Source organism: Danio aesculapii, chromosome 5 (assembly GCF_903798145.1).
Source record: "Danio aesculapii chromosome 5, fDanAes4.1, whole genome shotgun sequence".
Classification (NCBI taxonomy): Eukaryota; Metazoa; Chordata; class Actinopteri; order Cypriniformes; family Danionidae; genus Danio; species Danio aesculapii.
The window spans coordinates 2,423,128-2,437,176 of record NC_079439.1 but is presented as its reverse complement, the minus strand read 5'-3'; the positions used below and the strand labels follow the sequence as shown (position 1 = coordinate 2,437,176).

At 39.5% G+C, this 14,049-nt stretch overlaps 1 protein-coding gene across 2 annotated transcripts; it reads right to left on the bottom strand.

Moving 5' to 3' along the window:
- Positions 1-2,413: 2,413 nt before the first annotated feature.
- On the bottom strand, positions 2,414-13,742 carry zgc:101699 (uncharacterized protein LOC492789 homolog). Of its 2 annotated transcripts, none has more exons than XM_056457219.1 (15): positions 13,694-13,742; positions 13,552-13,595; positions 12,130-12,238; positions 11,899-12,041; positions 11,620-11,821; positions 9,024-9,126; positions 8,812-8,952; positions 6,320-6,385; positions 6,189-6,236; positions 5,848-5,973; positions 5,347-5,490; positions 3,465-3,548; positions 3,234-3,388; positions 2,972-3,137; positions 2,414-2,898 (listed from the first exon to the last, which is right to left on the bottom strand). In XM_056457219.1, exons 2-15 carry the CDS (start codon positions 13,575-13,577, stop codon positions 2,750-2,752), a joined length of 1,662 nt encoding a protein of 553 aa, XP_056313194.1. In that variant the 5' UTR covers positions 13,578-13,595; positions 13,694-13,742; the 3' UTR covers positions 2,414-2,749. The 2 variants fall into 2 exon arrangements, with proteins under 2 accessions (XP_056313194.1, XP_056313195.1); XM_056457220.1 differs by having other exon boundaries at positions 13,552-13,612; positions 13,694-13,728.
- Between the last annotated feature and the right edge of the window lie 307 nt (positions 13,743-14,049).

Sequence of the window (14,049 nt, the reverse complement as noted above, 5' to 3'; positions counted from 1 at the left end):
CTAGATCAACCCAAACCCCTAGAAACGCTGTTATTAACATGAAACAACGGTCAAAAATCCCCGGTGTAATTCACACTCTTCCTGATCTCTCCTTATATAAACTCAGCCCTGTATTTCAAAAAGTCCTCCTTAAAGAACATGACATCATATATTATCAGAATAGTGGCATAACCTTTCCACCTTATAAAATGCCATCAGGTAAAGCTATTTAAAAGCGTATAATGTTCTCTACGAGGCATTACGGTGGGATTTCAGAAAGTTCTTGGCCTCTTTATCCGAGGCGAGCAACTTTTGCTCAACGACTTTGGTTGTAAGTCTTGCCGGGAAGAGGAAGGATGGTTTGAAACCCTGATTGTACAGTTCTGCCATAACTCCACGGTGCTGTGCGCGTTGCTCCACAACCTTAGGGCTATAGTCATCGTAGATAGCGATCGGCTTGTAATGATATTTGATAGCGGTGAGAGCGAACTGTCACAGCTCTTGGATTTCCTTCTTGCTTCGTGTTTAGCCACAAGAGCACGATGCGCCCTGTCAATCCCTGGGGGAGACGATAGGATTTGCTCGCCCATAACATCCATCAGGAACTGTGAGAAAAACACAGATGGTCGAGGATCCTCAACCGATTCTAGCACTCGGATAATTCTGATGTTATTGCGCCGACTTCGACCCTCCAAGTCTTACGTTTTAGCATTTAGCTTAGCATAGCTCTCGGTTAGCTGAGAACAGGCCTCTTATAGTGAGAGACTTCGCTCACTGAGAAGGTCGGTATTAGATTCTAGCGAAGTAATTCGCATATCTTGATCCAGCACCGCTGTTTGAACAAAGTCCGGTTTAGTTTCTAAAGATATTAAGGCGGCTTTAAACCCAGTAGACAGTATGTTCTTCCAGAAGGCTAGTTAAGGCCGCCATGTTAAACTCCAAGTACGCTGTGGTTCCATCCTTTTTACGAGGGTCTTTTTTCCCATGTTTGGTGGACTTCGATGCCATTTTTAGTCTTTTTAGGCATTAAACATGTTCACAGTCAAGCACAAACAAATAAATGAATAAATAAAGTGGTAGAGGATATTAAAGAAGATTAAAGAAAAATAAATAAGTCTACAGGGACCTCGAGACAGACTCCACTCCATTCACGCCCACAACCGGAAGTCCTGAGCTAAACTTTTTTACAGTGATACTCTTGAGAAATCAGAGTCTTTCTTGAGAAAGCAATGACGTGATCAGTAGTCACTCATCTTTTTGAAAAAGAATGTGATATGACCAGTTCTGAAGATAAGAGTCAAGCAGAAATGCACAGCATTGCTGTATAATAACAAACAGCCACAGACTTTTCTTAAGGTCCTGTGAAATGCTTTGAAATTTGCATTGTTGTTCAATGTTTGATGTAAGTAGCTCATCTTTCTATTTAAAAACCAACCAATAGCATTTCATTTCATAACGCAACTCTGCCGGTAAGAGTGGTTGAGCTCAAGTGCATCAGACTCATGATAGCCTCAGTCTAAATGAAGTGTATTTGTTTATACAGTGTAAGTGTTTGTGTTGTCCTCAAAGTTCTCAGAGGGTTGGCCTCATCTCTTCACTGGTCTCGGATCTGATTCTTGGGTGCTGTATAATCTCTAAAGGCCTCAGAATGGGCATCCTCAGGTGGAAATAGAGAGCAAAGGAAAGAAAGTTATCGCAGCTACTGTTCATAGTTTATTTGAACAAGAGATATTAATGTAATGTAATCTGAAGAGATGCATTTAGACGTATCCTACAGTTCTGTTATGCATTGTGTGTATGCTTTACTAAAAAGAAAAGTCTTTAATCTGGTTTTATACTAAGGAAGTGTGTCTGAGCCTCGGACATTTTTAAGGAAGGCTATTTCAGAGTTTAGGAGCCATAAATGAGCAGGCTCAACCTCCTTTAATAAACTTTGATTTTTGAACTTACTACCAGAAGCCCTGAGTTTTGAATTCTTAAAGAGCGAGTTACTTCGTTTGGGAAACGCACCAACACAATCTCACGGCAATTCGTAACTTTTTGATTTAGTGGCTAATTCGTACAAATTCTTACGATCTAATTCGTACAATTTAGTACGATTTGCTCATCCCCCAATGACGGTTGGGTTTAGGGGTGGGGTTAGATGCCACGCCTCCTTTTTCAAATCGTACAATTTCGTACACCTGAATGAACGAATTAGCCACTAAACTGACAAAACGTAAAATACTTATGTTTTCTCGTGAGAGCAGGCTGAAACGCACCCCAGGTCGATTACATGTTCTGGCTATGAATTGCTTTAACATTATCCAAAATACTGGAAAACATTTCAAACTACCAAAAACAAAAGGTTGTAGTCATACTCAAGAGTCCTGGATCGTCCAGTCAGCATCCAGAACCACAATTATCAGTGTTATCACAATGAGCATTTGAGCTGTTTGAATTCCAATAACAGGACTAAACCTGTTTATTAATTAATTTGAACAGAAGCAGATTGATACAACATGTATTAATCAGAAGTTATTTTGATTCAGTTTGTACCATTGATTTGTGTACAGTTGATTTGATTTTCAGATGTGGTGATTACTGAAATCAGTGATAAAGGATCATACTGAAACATGCAGAGACTTGAAATAAATCAGCTGAGGACAAACAGAAAAGGTGTCAACATTATGGGCAACTGGAAAATGACTTTGCATTGAATCAAACGTTGGAGGTTTTGTCTCTTTTCTGAACACACTACTGATGTTCAGATCTTCATTTTGTGTCGCTTTTACCCAATGACTGCTTGGATCTGCTGCATCAGTCTTTCTCTGTTGTTCGAGATGTTTTTTCCAGCGACGTTCATTAGATCAGTGATCTTCTGTGCGCTGTAAGCTCCTTGAAAAGTGGTATATTCTGTCCTCCAATCCTCAAGTTTATCTGAAGAAACAGTAATACAGTTAAACACAGCTGATATATTCCAGTGTTATTCAGCGAGACAATCTTAACTTGCCTCCACAGTTGACCACATTAAAGAGAGGCATGTGAATCACGGTTGGAGTGTTTTGGCCTTTGAACACATAGAAGTCCTTTGGTTTCTTGATGTCTTGATCAGGAATGTTGACTTGAGGGAAAGGGATGTTTTGTTTCCTGCACATCTCTGCAGCTCCTCTCACTGTCTGTTGTGGAAAATCAACACAGATTTAACATCCTGCAGCTCTGAGATTCTGAAACTCCTGAGTAAACCTGTTGAGGATTATTTATGCATAAAATACCATGAAAGGATCGCCTTCACTGAAATCCAGAGAAATGATGAGGTCTGTGTTTCTTTCTTTTCTCAGCACTGAGAGGTAGGGTGAGTTCAGCAACAGTCCGGCATCTTCATAGTCTCTCGTGTCACTTGTCCTAAGAGCAGGGGGAATTGCTCTATCTGAGGGGTCACAGTGTAAAACAAGTCTGTGTATTATTCACACTAAATTCCCAGGTAACAGCAGGTCTGTTCTCACCTGTCATGTTGTGGAGAAAGTCATAATTCCTGCCCCAGATCCACAGAGCCATGCATTCACAAATGCGCATCCACATCATAATATCTGAAATTCAAATTGAGCAAATGGTTATTTTTCTTTTTTCTTATTTAAGCATTTAAGCTGGGTACAATTTATATCTTATGTTTTATCATTTCATATCTCATCATTTTATACAGTTATTATGTAATTAATTCAGTTGTAACCATAGCAAGTTATTGTCATTAAATCATCTCATTATTAAGTATTTGTGAATTACTTTTGATTTAACATCAACAACTGTTGCATATTGCAATACAATACAATCACATAATATCAACGCTCTCCCACATTTATAGCTATTAATACTGCCCTTATTTTTGCTTTTGGTATAAGATTGCAGAAGAATGGTTTGACTAGAAATGTACAGGTTTTTATTTTACCATCATGCTGATAACTTTTTAGTCATTTAGCAAAACTACAGTTCGAACCGCTGTGGTTAAAACCCATTCCTACAAGCGCTATCCATATAAAGGTGAATTGAATTGAATTGAATCTACCCTATCTTGTCCAGGCTGGCTTATGACACCCATTCCCTTGACTCCTTTAACTTAAACCCAAGTAATCCGCCCTATCTTGTCCAGGCTGGCTGGTTACACCTATTCTCTCCCGACTTCTTTAACCTCAACCAAACAATCTGCCCTATCTTGTCCAGGCTGGCTGGTTACACCCATTCCCCCCAACTCCTTTAACCCTAACCCTGACAATCTACCCTATCTTGTCCAGACTGTCTTATGACACACATTCCCCCACTCATTTAACTCTAACCTGAAGAATCTGCACTACCTTGTGCAGGCTAGCTTATGACACCTATTCCCCCACTCCTTTAAGCCTAACCCAAATAATCTGCCCTACCTGGTTGGCTGGCTCATAATACCCATTCCCACAATATACCCCATACACCTTTAACCCTAACCCAATCAATCTGCCCTATCTTGTCCAGGCTGACTCATAGCACACATTCCTTCCCACTCCTTTAACCGTAACCCAAACAATCTGCCCTATCTTGTCCAGGTTGACTGGTTACATCCACCCCCCCCCCCCCAACTCCTTTAACCTTAACCCAAACAATCTGCTTTATCTTGTCCAGGCTGGCTGGTTACACCCATTCTCCCCTGACTCCTTTAACCCAAACCAAACAATCAGCTCTATCTTGTCCAGGCTGGTTGGTTACACCCATTCCCCCTGCCCCCTTTAACCCTATTCCAAACAATCTGCCCTATCTTGTCCAGGCTGGATTATGATACCCATTCCCATGACTCCTTTAACCCTATCCCAAACAATGTGCCATATGTTGTCCAGGCTGGCTGGTTACACCCATTCTCCCCTGACTTCTTTAACCCAAACCAAACAATCTGCCCTATTTTGTCCAGACTGGCTTATTACACCCATTCCCTTAGTTCCTTAACCCTAAGCCAAACAATCTGCCCTACCTAGTTCAGGATGGCTCATGGCACCCAGACCTGTCATGTCTTGTGAATTGTAAACATTTATTTTATGTTTTGCACCCACATCCGGTGTCTCATCCTGACTTGCTAATAGCACCCACTCCCTCCCCTCTCCACCACTTGCTTAGTTCTAACCCTCTAATCCATAGGTGTCAGACTCAGTTCCTGGAGGGCCGCTGCTCATGACAGTTTAGTTTCAACCCTAATTAAAGACATCTGATCAAACTAATTTAGTCCTTCAGGCTTGTTTGAAACTCACAGGTAAGTGTGTTGAGGCAGGGTTGGAACTAAACTGTGCAAGGTAGCGGCCCTCCAGGAACTGAGTTTGACACCCCTGCTCTATTCCCACAATACACAGTAAAGACAAGTCAACCTACCTACAGGCCATTCAAATTGCAAATCCTGCAAGTATGTGCATACATCCAAAGTGTACTGATTCATATTCTTTCTTGCAACTCTTTTATCAGGGACAGTCAGTTTTTCCACTTGAAAAATGAATTGACGTTTGCCTCCAGAGAGCTCTGTAGAAGAAAGGAATATTGTTACATGCAGTTTAGGCTGATTATCTTCTCTTGAATAGGCTGATAATCTTATCGTAGCTATAGGTTTCATACACTTTTGTGTTTAGTTGTAGAAAAAAAAAAACTCATCAATGTTTGCTATTAATTGTGTGTGAGTAAATTTTGCAAGTACATTTTCTTTATTGGGTGAATTGTCCTTTAATACAGTGTAATGGTTTCATCAATGTTTCTGAAGTTCTGAAAATGTGAATATTTTAACATGATCTAAGACGTCACAGTGATTAATTGACATTAAATTACCCTCTCTGATTAATCAATAGAACATTATGTTTTCTACCGCACTTTTTGAAATCTTACCATTCAGCTTTATTCTGATGGATCTATCCAAAACAGTAGGGTTTTTACCATTCAAAACACAGATATTCATGTCCGCTAGCTCCATCAGCACCTGAGAACACTTGTGTAAAGGTGGGGAGTTTGGATCTTTTGAAGGAAACACACATTAAACAAACATCAACACACAAAATCTTTTGATTCTTTTGGTTCTTTCCATTCCCAAAAGCATATCAGGTGTTTTCTAACAACCAATTGAAAATGTTTTGAATCTGTTCAGTAGCACTTCAATGTATGGTGCGCAATTAAACATGAAAGATAACGCTGTCAAAGGAGTAAAGGGGAAACATGAAGAAATGAGTTACCTCTCTTCATTCTCTCAATCATCACAGGAAATAAATGTCTAAAGAACTCTGTGGGGAAATTCAGATGAAATCAGTATCGACTTTACAGCAGTAATATTTATTCAAAAGTCATTCTTCAAATGCGGCAGCACCTTTGATTTTTTCCCAGAGGAATTTTGCCATCTCTACTCCATCTGCTAATGCACTGCCACACAGAGCTGCAGAAAAGCATTTACAGTAATCAAAAACATTTAATGTCCAAATATAAAGAATCCTTAATTTATTCAACAAAAATAATGTGTAATAAGTTCAACAGTTTTTAATTTTACTGTTGGTCATATTTCAGTTTGAACATGACGTTAAATGAGAGTGTAAAAATTGCCTCAAGGTCGGTGGTTTGAGTTTGAGCATATCTGTGTGGAGTTTGCATGTTCTCCCCGTGTTGGCCTGGGTTTCATCCAGGAGCTCCGGTTTCCCCCACAGTCCAAACACATGCGATATAGGGGAATTGGATAGGCTAATTTGTCCGTCGTGTATGTATGTGAATGGGTGTTTTTCAGTGATGGGATGCAGCTGGAAGGGCATCAATGCCGCATAAAACATATGCTGTTCAATAAGTTCATAAGTTGGTAGTTCATTCCACTGTGGTGACCCCTGATTAATAAAGGCATTAAGCCAAAAAGGGGCGACTCAGTGGCGCAGTAGGTAGTGCTGTCATCTCACAGCAAGGTCGCTGGTTCGAGCCTCGGCTGGGTCAGCTGGTGTTTCTGTGTGGAGTTTGCATGTTCTCCCTACGTTTGCGTGGGTTTCCTCCGGGTGCACCGGTTTCCCCCACAGTCCAAAGACATGTGGTACAGGTGAATTGGGAAGGCTAAATTGTCCATAGTGTATGTGTGTGAATGAGAATGTATGGATGTTTCCCAGAGATGGGTTGTGGCTGGAAGGGCATCCGCTGTGTAAAACATATACTGGATAAATTGGCGGTTCATTCCGCTGTGGCGACCCCAGATTAATAAAGGGACTAAGCCGAAAAGAAAATGAATGAATGAATGGTTTAGGCAAAATAGATTTATGCACTTTTAGAAACTTCCAAATAAAAGTCACTATCCAACCCCATTATGCAGTGAGAATAACATTTAAAACCTCTCCGACTGTGTTTGTATGACAAATTATGGCATAATGTAAAGAAAAGTTATGGCTTTTACTCTCATTTTTTATCTATGTTAAGTTGCTTTGACATGATCTACATTGTAAAAGGTGCAATCGAAATAATAACAAACAGATCATTTTTATTTGATGGTGAACTAGTCCTTTTAAAGCAGCATCATTGTGGATACGTACAGCTGTTTACAATTCTGGAGATCGTGAAATACTGCCAAACGCATCACAGGTACCCCACTTCCAGCCATTTAGGACTTCCAGAATAAACACTGTCTATGCTGAGCATCCAGTGCTCTTATGGACTCCTCTCACCCTGCTCACAGACAGTTTTCTCTACTGCCTTCCGGCAGGCGCTTCAGGCTCCCCCGGAAAAAAAAAAAACAGCAGACTAAGGAACAGCTTTGTTTGAACTCTGCCCCCCACTGACTCTTTTGCCCCCACATACACCCCCATACTCTCCTCGTAATTTATACTCCCCATAATCACTGCACTATTTAAAATTTGCACATTTAAAAATTGAACAGCATTGTATTAATTCATCTTGAACTGTACATACCCACTGCACATGTACATTCGTAACTATGTTTATATCTATCTGCATACTTCTGATTATTAATAGAAACCTGTACATATGAAGAGTTCAGATGCAGAAACCACTCAGTGCCGTCTAATTTTCTTCTAATAATAGCATTTGTCTCAGCCTCTTATGTCCTTGATTCAGTAATTTCACTTTTATGGCAAACAATGGATAATTTTCATCACTTTTAACATTAAATAACTGAACATAAACATAAGACTCTGAGAAAAATGCTCATTGTAGAAGAAAATTCCAGATGGCACTTAGAGGTTTTCACATCTGAACTCTTCATATATTCATTTATTGTAAATCTCTGTTCCTAGCTAATACAACCTGTATATAATGTTCATAGTACATCCATTATACCTGTATCCTGCACTTGCTGCTGTTGCACTTCTGGTTAGACCTAAACTGCATTTCGTTGCCTTGTGCTTGTACATGTGTAATGACAAAGTTGAATCTAATCTAATCTAAAAGAAATGCTACTCAGTGGTATGACACCGCTGACAGCTTCTGCTCCTTTTTGTGCGACTACTGACCAATTACCTCAGTATGGAAGGCTTTTCCGGAAAATGTGCGGCTCCAACTCCCTTTCTTTTTCTAGATTAGCTTTTGAAAACACTATCAGTTGGGTTTAGGAAAGGGAGTGGGTGGGTCTGTCGGCTGAAGTGTGTGTTGTTGCGCCATCTGGTGGATTTATGTGAGAAGAGAACATGAGAATGGCACATGCAAGACAAGTTAATCAAAAAAGTGTACACAATGGCGGCCTATGGTGGATTCGCGAGCACAAACAATGCAAGCATACATAGCTCCGAGTACAGATTTCGCGGCCTCCAGAGATGTAGACAAGGGTAGGTATCCACAATGAGTCGCGATTCCATTAATAAACTTTAATGTATTTGTTACCTTGCAGGTACAGCATGTCCACTTCAGGCTGAGGTTTGACTTTACTGCCGTTCTCAAACTGGCTGCAGAAGCTGGGAGTGTTCACAAATGCTCCAGTGAGGGAATAACCTGTTTCACGTGGACTGATCTCGAACCAGGGGTCTGTAGATGCACAATATGCCATTATAACAGCTGATATGAGCACTCAAACGCTTTCATTCTAGTTTACAGACCTCCATCTCCACACTGTTTGCATTGCTTGTCGATCACTGTGAGGATGGGAAACGGGTCTTTCTTGTGCTGCTCCCTCTGATCACTGAGTGTGCTCTCGTCAATCTATAGAGAATACAGTGCTCAGTATAAATGAGTACACTCCCTCTTGAAAATAAACACTTCTATCCATCTCTTTGTGAATATAGTTAACATATTTTAATGCATTTGAACAAAAGTTTTATTATGTCCATTAAAATAAGAGTTTGGTACCCAAATATGTTTAATAATACATTTGGTAATACATTTAAATTCAAACCAGTCATTCATTCAATTTCGGCTTAGTCTTTTTATTAATCTGGGGTCGCCACAGCAGAATGAACCGCTAACTCATCCATCATATGTCTTACACTATGGATGCCCTACCAGCTGCAACCCATTACTGGGAAACATCCATACACACTTATTCCCACACATACACTACAGACAATTTAGCTTACCCAATTCACCTATAGCGCATGTCTTTGGACTGTGGGGGAAACTGGAGCACCCGGAGGAAACCCACACCAACACGGGGAGAACATGCAAACTCCACACAGAAAACACCAACTGACTCAGCCGAGGCTCGAACCAGAGACCTTCTTGCTGTGAGGCCACCATGAAGCCCAAACGAGTTATTGCAAAACAAATTACAAACTACAAAACTTCAACAGAATTTAATATTTTTTGTGTTTCTCTTGATTTATCCTGTGTATTAAATTTGAATTTAATATTTTCCCTAATTGTATTTAAAATACTTTGTCTGAAAAGTAATTGAATGGGCTGTATGCACAGCATGTGTCATTGATAAACTGTCAGTGAATGTTTAAAGTGATTATATCAATGCAGGCTCATTCTGAAAACGTACCCCCATAAACATTTCTGGAATGCACCAAATACGTCTCAGGAGGTATGATTTTTGGAGTTTTTGTGTAACAGTGCAAAAGCCGTCCACACGGAGGTAGGTGTCAGCTGGAAAGCTTGAAAGGGAACAGCGGCATACCGCCCCGCAGGGCCGTGCACAAGAGGGGTGGACTGGTTGCTAGAGTCACTGCCTCTCTGCTCTTATTGGCTGCAGTGCCCCTCTCAGCCTGGACACCCTCCCTCCCCCTCCAATGCGTCCATGCCCCGCCCGTCCAGTGATTCTGGTAATCCCTGACTCCACTTTGCTACTTCGCTATCCGCGACCCCCCCCCCAACTTAGTGTGATTCTCGTGACCGTCACACCCACCCTCCACCTTACCGTGATTCACGTAGCTTGATTTTTTTGACCGTCACCATGCCTAAAGCTGCAGTTCAGGTTGCTCCTGCCCTGTAAGCACCTGCCCATTTATGAGTCTGTGCACGGCATTGCCGCCCCGTAGCGGCCTCTGTGAATAATATAGCCTCTCCTTGCCCTGCTCTCCAAACAATAAGGAAATTTGAACTTGATCAACTGGTCTCTGAACGCAATTGATACCATCTTCTCGACAAGAAGTTAGGGTTCAGGGGAACCCTACTGTCCTGCAGGTATGTTTGCTGCTGGATACATGATGGACGGGATACATAGATGTGCTGTAATTATTTTTGAGCTTACAGTATCTTCAGTCTGTGCAAGATTTACTCTTTACCAAAGGGTTCTTTTTGCTTGCATTGACTTAGTAGCAGAATAAAAATCAAAATAATTAGGACGTCATCGCAGTTCATGATAAACACTCACTGCATATCAACACAAGTGCATATCACTGCGGATGCACACTCGCTCTCATTTCACTCAAATGTGCCTCAGTTTAAGTACTTCTAATGAAACTAGATGAGTTTAGCATTGAAAATGTTTTGCACTGATAACATGATTATACCACAGGGCTATCAGATCAGTGTCCTCAGGGTGTGTTTCCACCAAGTGCACATTTTATTACTATCAATGAAAAACACATGCATGCTTTTACTTTCTGTACAATACACACACACACACATGTGCTTTCAGTGTGCTTTCAATGAAGGCAGCACGTGATCTTGTCCAGTAGTGAGGTAAAACTGCTTGTGTCCTCTGATAAACTTGGTTTTGCTATTAGTAGAGACATTCCTGCCAAACACAGACACTCCTACACTCCTCATTTCTCTGCTTTCTTTCAGATCTGAAATAACTTGCAGTGTTTCTTGATTGCTTTGTCTTATTAAAGCAACTAGAATAGTTATGATGAAAACTGTGTGACAGTTCTGTAAAAGGTGCCACGTCTGTGTTGTTCTTTGCCAGCATGGATGGGAGGAGGTCAATAATAACTATAGTAGAAGTCAGAATTATTGACCCTCCTGTGGATTTCTTTTTTTAAATGTTTCCCAAATGATGTTTATCAGAACAAGGACATTTTCACAGTATTTCCTATAATGTTTTTACTTCTTATTTGTTTTATTTCAGCTAGAATTAAAGCAGTTTTTAACTGCTTTAAAGCCATTTTAAGCTCAATATTATTAGCTCCTTTAAGCAATATTAGTTTTGGATTGCCTCCAGAACAAACCACTGTTATACAATGACTTGCCTAATTACCCTAACTTTACCCTAATTAAAGTTAAAGTACATCATTGAAGGTAGTCACTGACCTCTTTCACAAATGTTGTGACGGCCAGCACTGCCCAGACATCAGTCAAGCTGAAGTAGTCTTTCCCGCTGTAATATTCCTTCATTTTGGCATATGCATCTGACCAGCTGACTGCAGGACCGCTGAGTCTCCTGACGATTCTCTCTTTGACAGCCTGTAGTTTAGTGGACCAGTCTGGTTCCTGATATAAGGAGGCCATGCACCTTCAGGAGAACAACACACTGCTCTCATTTCTGACATGCAACACAATTCAATCTTTATCTGTGTGTGTGTGTGTTACCAGGTGGATCCAGAGACTCCGCTCAGATAAAGGACACAGTCCAGAAGACCTGCTTTATCAAGCTGATCCAGGGATCCCAGCAAACCCACCATGGCTCTTTGTCCTCCTCCAGAACCCAGTAATGCAATGTTTGGCACTTTATCCTGAATCACACACACATATTTTCATTAACTACAACATCATTTCTAGTCATCTCAAGAAGGAATGTTCATGAAGAATAAGATGTTTGACCTGACTGCAGTGAATCCCCAGTCTCGCCAGGTTTTGCAGAACAGCTTTTCTCCTTGTAACCACAAACTGCTCCTCATTCCTGTTCAGAGAGTGTGCGATTCGCACTTCACTGCGCACACAGACCAAACAGGACTGAGTTTAACATCAGAGAATGATATTCTAAATATTTAATAGATTAATATGAAGTCTCAAGTTTGTTTTGAGCAGTTTTACAGTAGTTTCTCCATATAGAAATATATATAAATATGATATATGGCAATATATACAAGTTCTTATATACAAGTTTGTATTCGTATTTCACATCATACACAGTTGAAGTCAGAATTATTAGCCCCCTTTTTTAAATATTTCCCAAATGATGTTTAACAGAGCCAGGAAATTTTCACAGTATGTCTGATAATATTTTTTTTCTTCTGGAGAAAGTCTTATTTGTTTTATTTCGGCTAGAATAAAAGCAGTTCTTAATCTTTTAAACATCATTTTAAGGTCAATATTATTAGCCCCTTTAAGCTATATTTTTTTCAATAGTCTACAGAACAAACCATCGTTATACAATAACTTTCCTAATTACTCTAACCTGCCTAGTTAACCTAGTTAACCTAGTTAAGCCTTTAAATGTCACTTTAAGCTGTATAGAAGTGTCTTGAAGAATATCTAGTCTAATATTATTTACTGTCATCATGACAAAGAGAAAATAAATCAGTTATTAGAGATGAGTTATTAAAACTATTATGATTAGAAATGTGCTGAAGAAATCTGCTCCCAGATAAACAGAAATTGGGGAAAAATAAGCGGGGGGCTAATAATTCTGACCTCAACTGTTTATATAATGTAATTTATTCACTACTACAACAATTATTACTACTAGCTCTCCTACTGCAATGACCACTACTATTGAAACCACCACTACTACTCCAACGACTATTACGATTACAACAACAGCTACTACAACTACAACTATTACTACTACCACTACGACAACAATACCAACAACCTAAATAGTGACAGTGGTAGTAAAACTAATAGTAATAATAATATTAATAATAATGGGGAGTTAACAGGAAAAGAACAAGTCAGAATAGTAATAATAATAATAACCAAAATAAAAGTAATAATATTAATGATAATATTGAGGAGATGAAGGGAGGTTGGGAGATCAGGAAGAGGACTAATAATAATAATAATAATAATAATAATAATAATAATAATAACATATAATATTGTAACATAAATGTACACATTTATAATTCCACTGGCTGAAGGAAAATAGATATGTAAATGGCTGATTTTGCAATATTTTAAAATATACGTGTGAAATGCAAATAGGAACTTGTTTGTCAAATATATGACTTGCACATATACTGCCATCTATCAGATTTCTATATGGATTGTTAGTGTGTGTATGAATTTAAGCTGGATTACCTTTCCCGGAGTCTGGATGTACTCATCTTTAATTATTAACTCGTCTGTCAACATTAAAAGCCTACATTAAAATATAACTGTATATGTAGTGGTGAAAGTCTACAACTCTTGCTGTTTTAAGTATTTTTAAAATTATACTCACGATTCTTGTCAAATCCTGAGGATCAGCAACAACAGCACAGCAGCCGTTTGTGTCCAGAACTGACCAAAGATGCACTTTTATAGGCTGCAGGTCATCATGAGGGGTGGAGGAAACAGTCCTCCATGTGGTTTCTTGTAAATGGGGGGGGATTGGGAGGAAGACTGAAAGCTCTGACATTAAGATAGCATTAAAACTAGGAACCTGTTTCTTTCATTTTTACTGCTTCTTTATATGATTATGTTCATATTTGTGGATTTTCATTAGTTCCAGACTTTAAATATATAAAATATATTAAAATATATTAGAGATGTCCCGATCAGGTTTTTTCAGAGTTGATTTTGAGTATCTACCGAAAC

What these genes read in the sequence shown, in the direction of transcription:
- zgc:101699 (XM_056457219.1), bottom strand. Translation starts at nt 13,577, where the DNA reads ATGAGTACATCCAGACTCCGGGAAAG. An exon ending in TGGGGATTCACTGCAGTCAG is followed by an intron (nt 12,042 to 12,129) that starts GTCAAACATCTT and finishes TGTGTGATTCAG; the next exon opens with GATAAAGTGCCAAACATTGC. An exon ending in TCACAACATTTGTGAAAGAG is followed by an intron (nt 9,127 to 11,619) that starts GTCAGTGACTAC and finishes TATTCTCTATAG; the next exon opens with ATTGACGAGAGCACACTCAG.